This window comes from Otolemur garnettii, unplaced genomic scaffold, assembly GCF_000181295.1.
Source record: "Otolemur garnettii isolate 467f Iridium unplaced genomic scaffold, OtoGar3 scaffold00018, whole genome shotgun sequence".
Taxonomy (NCBI): Eukaryota; Metazoa; Chordata; class Mammalia; order Primates; family Galagidae; genus Otolemur; species Otolemur garnettii.
The window spans coordinates 26305853-26307049 of NW_003852413.1; the positions used below are offsets into that span (position 1 = coordinate 26305853).

Sequence of the window (1197 nt, forward strand, 5' to 3'; positions counted from 1 at the left end):
AAAAAAACTGGGCAACCTGTATTGTCAAAGCTGCCTTGCTGTGTGGCTGAACTGAAGCTAAAGGAGCATTTCTTACTTACAGGAGGTGATCACAGTGCGTGTTCAGGACCCCCGAGTGCAGAATGAGGGCTCCTGGAATTCTTATGTGGATTATAAAATATTCCTTCATGTGAGTGCATCTCAGGCTTCTGTATTTGGGTCAACACTCCCCAGGGCTGAGGGCTTACGTTGAGGTGGAACCTCTTTGTGGGATTTTGCTAAGACAGAAGACTTAGAAGAAGAAAAGGAGGGAGGAGAGGAAAGAGAGCTTGAGGGGTGCTTGTGAGTTGTTTTCAAGGTACCTGGTAGCACCTTGCTCTTTTTGGGGGTCCTGATGAGGACTGCGGCATGATTCAGGAGAGTGATGAGAGGGAGCTCATGTGAACTTGTTCTTTTTTCCACTAAACCCTTTTCATGTAATTTCTCCTATAGACGAACAGTAAGGCCTTTACTGCCAAGACTTCCTGTGTTCGGCGTCGCTACCGTGAGTTTGTGTGGCTGAGAAAGCAGCTACAGAGAAATGCTGGTTTGGTGTGAGTTTGCTCTTGCTTCCTTCTCAGGGTCTGAGGATGGCTAGGCACTTACTTGAGCACTGAAGTTGATAATGAAGAGAATTTGCAGTATACTAGGCATTGAGGGAGTCAGGAAATACATTCTTTTTTTTTTTGAGACAGAGTCTCATTATGTTGCCCTCAATAGAGTACTGTGGCGTCACAGCTCACAGCAACCTCAAACTCTTGGGCTTAAACAATTCTCTTGCCTTAGCCTCCCAAGTAGCTGGGGAAATACATTCTTTTTTTTTCTTTTTTTGAGACAGTCTCATTTTATTACCCTTGGTAGAGTGCTGTGGCATCATAGCTCACAGCAACCTCCAACTCCTGGGCTTAGGTGATCTCTCAGCCTCCCAAGTAGCCGGGATTACAGGTGCCCACCACAATACCTGGCTATTTTTTTGTTGCAGTTTGACTGAGGCTGGGTTCAAACCTGCCACCCTTGGTATATGGGGCCAGCGCCCTACTCACTGAGCCACAGGTGCTACCCAGGAAATACATTCTTTTTTTTTTTTTTTTTTTGAGGCAGAGCCTCAAGCTGTCACCCTGGGTAGAATGCTATGGCATCTCAGCTCACAGCAACTTCCAACTCCTGGGCTCAAGTGAG

The 1197-nt window shown here is 46.4% G+C and overlaps 1 protein-coding gene across 1 annotated transcript in view; it reads left to right on the forward strand.

Moving 5' to 3' along the window:
• Window positions 1-1197, forward strand: part of SNX11 (sorting nexin 11) — a 15396-nt gene that overhangs the window by 7268 nt on the left and 6931 nt on the right. Inside the window, exons 2-3 of the mRNA XM_023511264.1 lie at window positions 64-169; window positions 472-572. Coding sequence (XP_023367032.1) covers window positions 64-169; window positions 472-572 — 207 coding nt within the window. The remainder of the gene's footprint in view (window positions 1-63; window positions 170-471; window positions 573-1197) is intronic.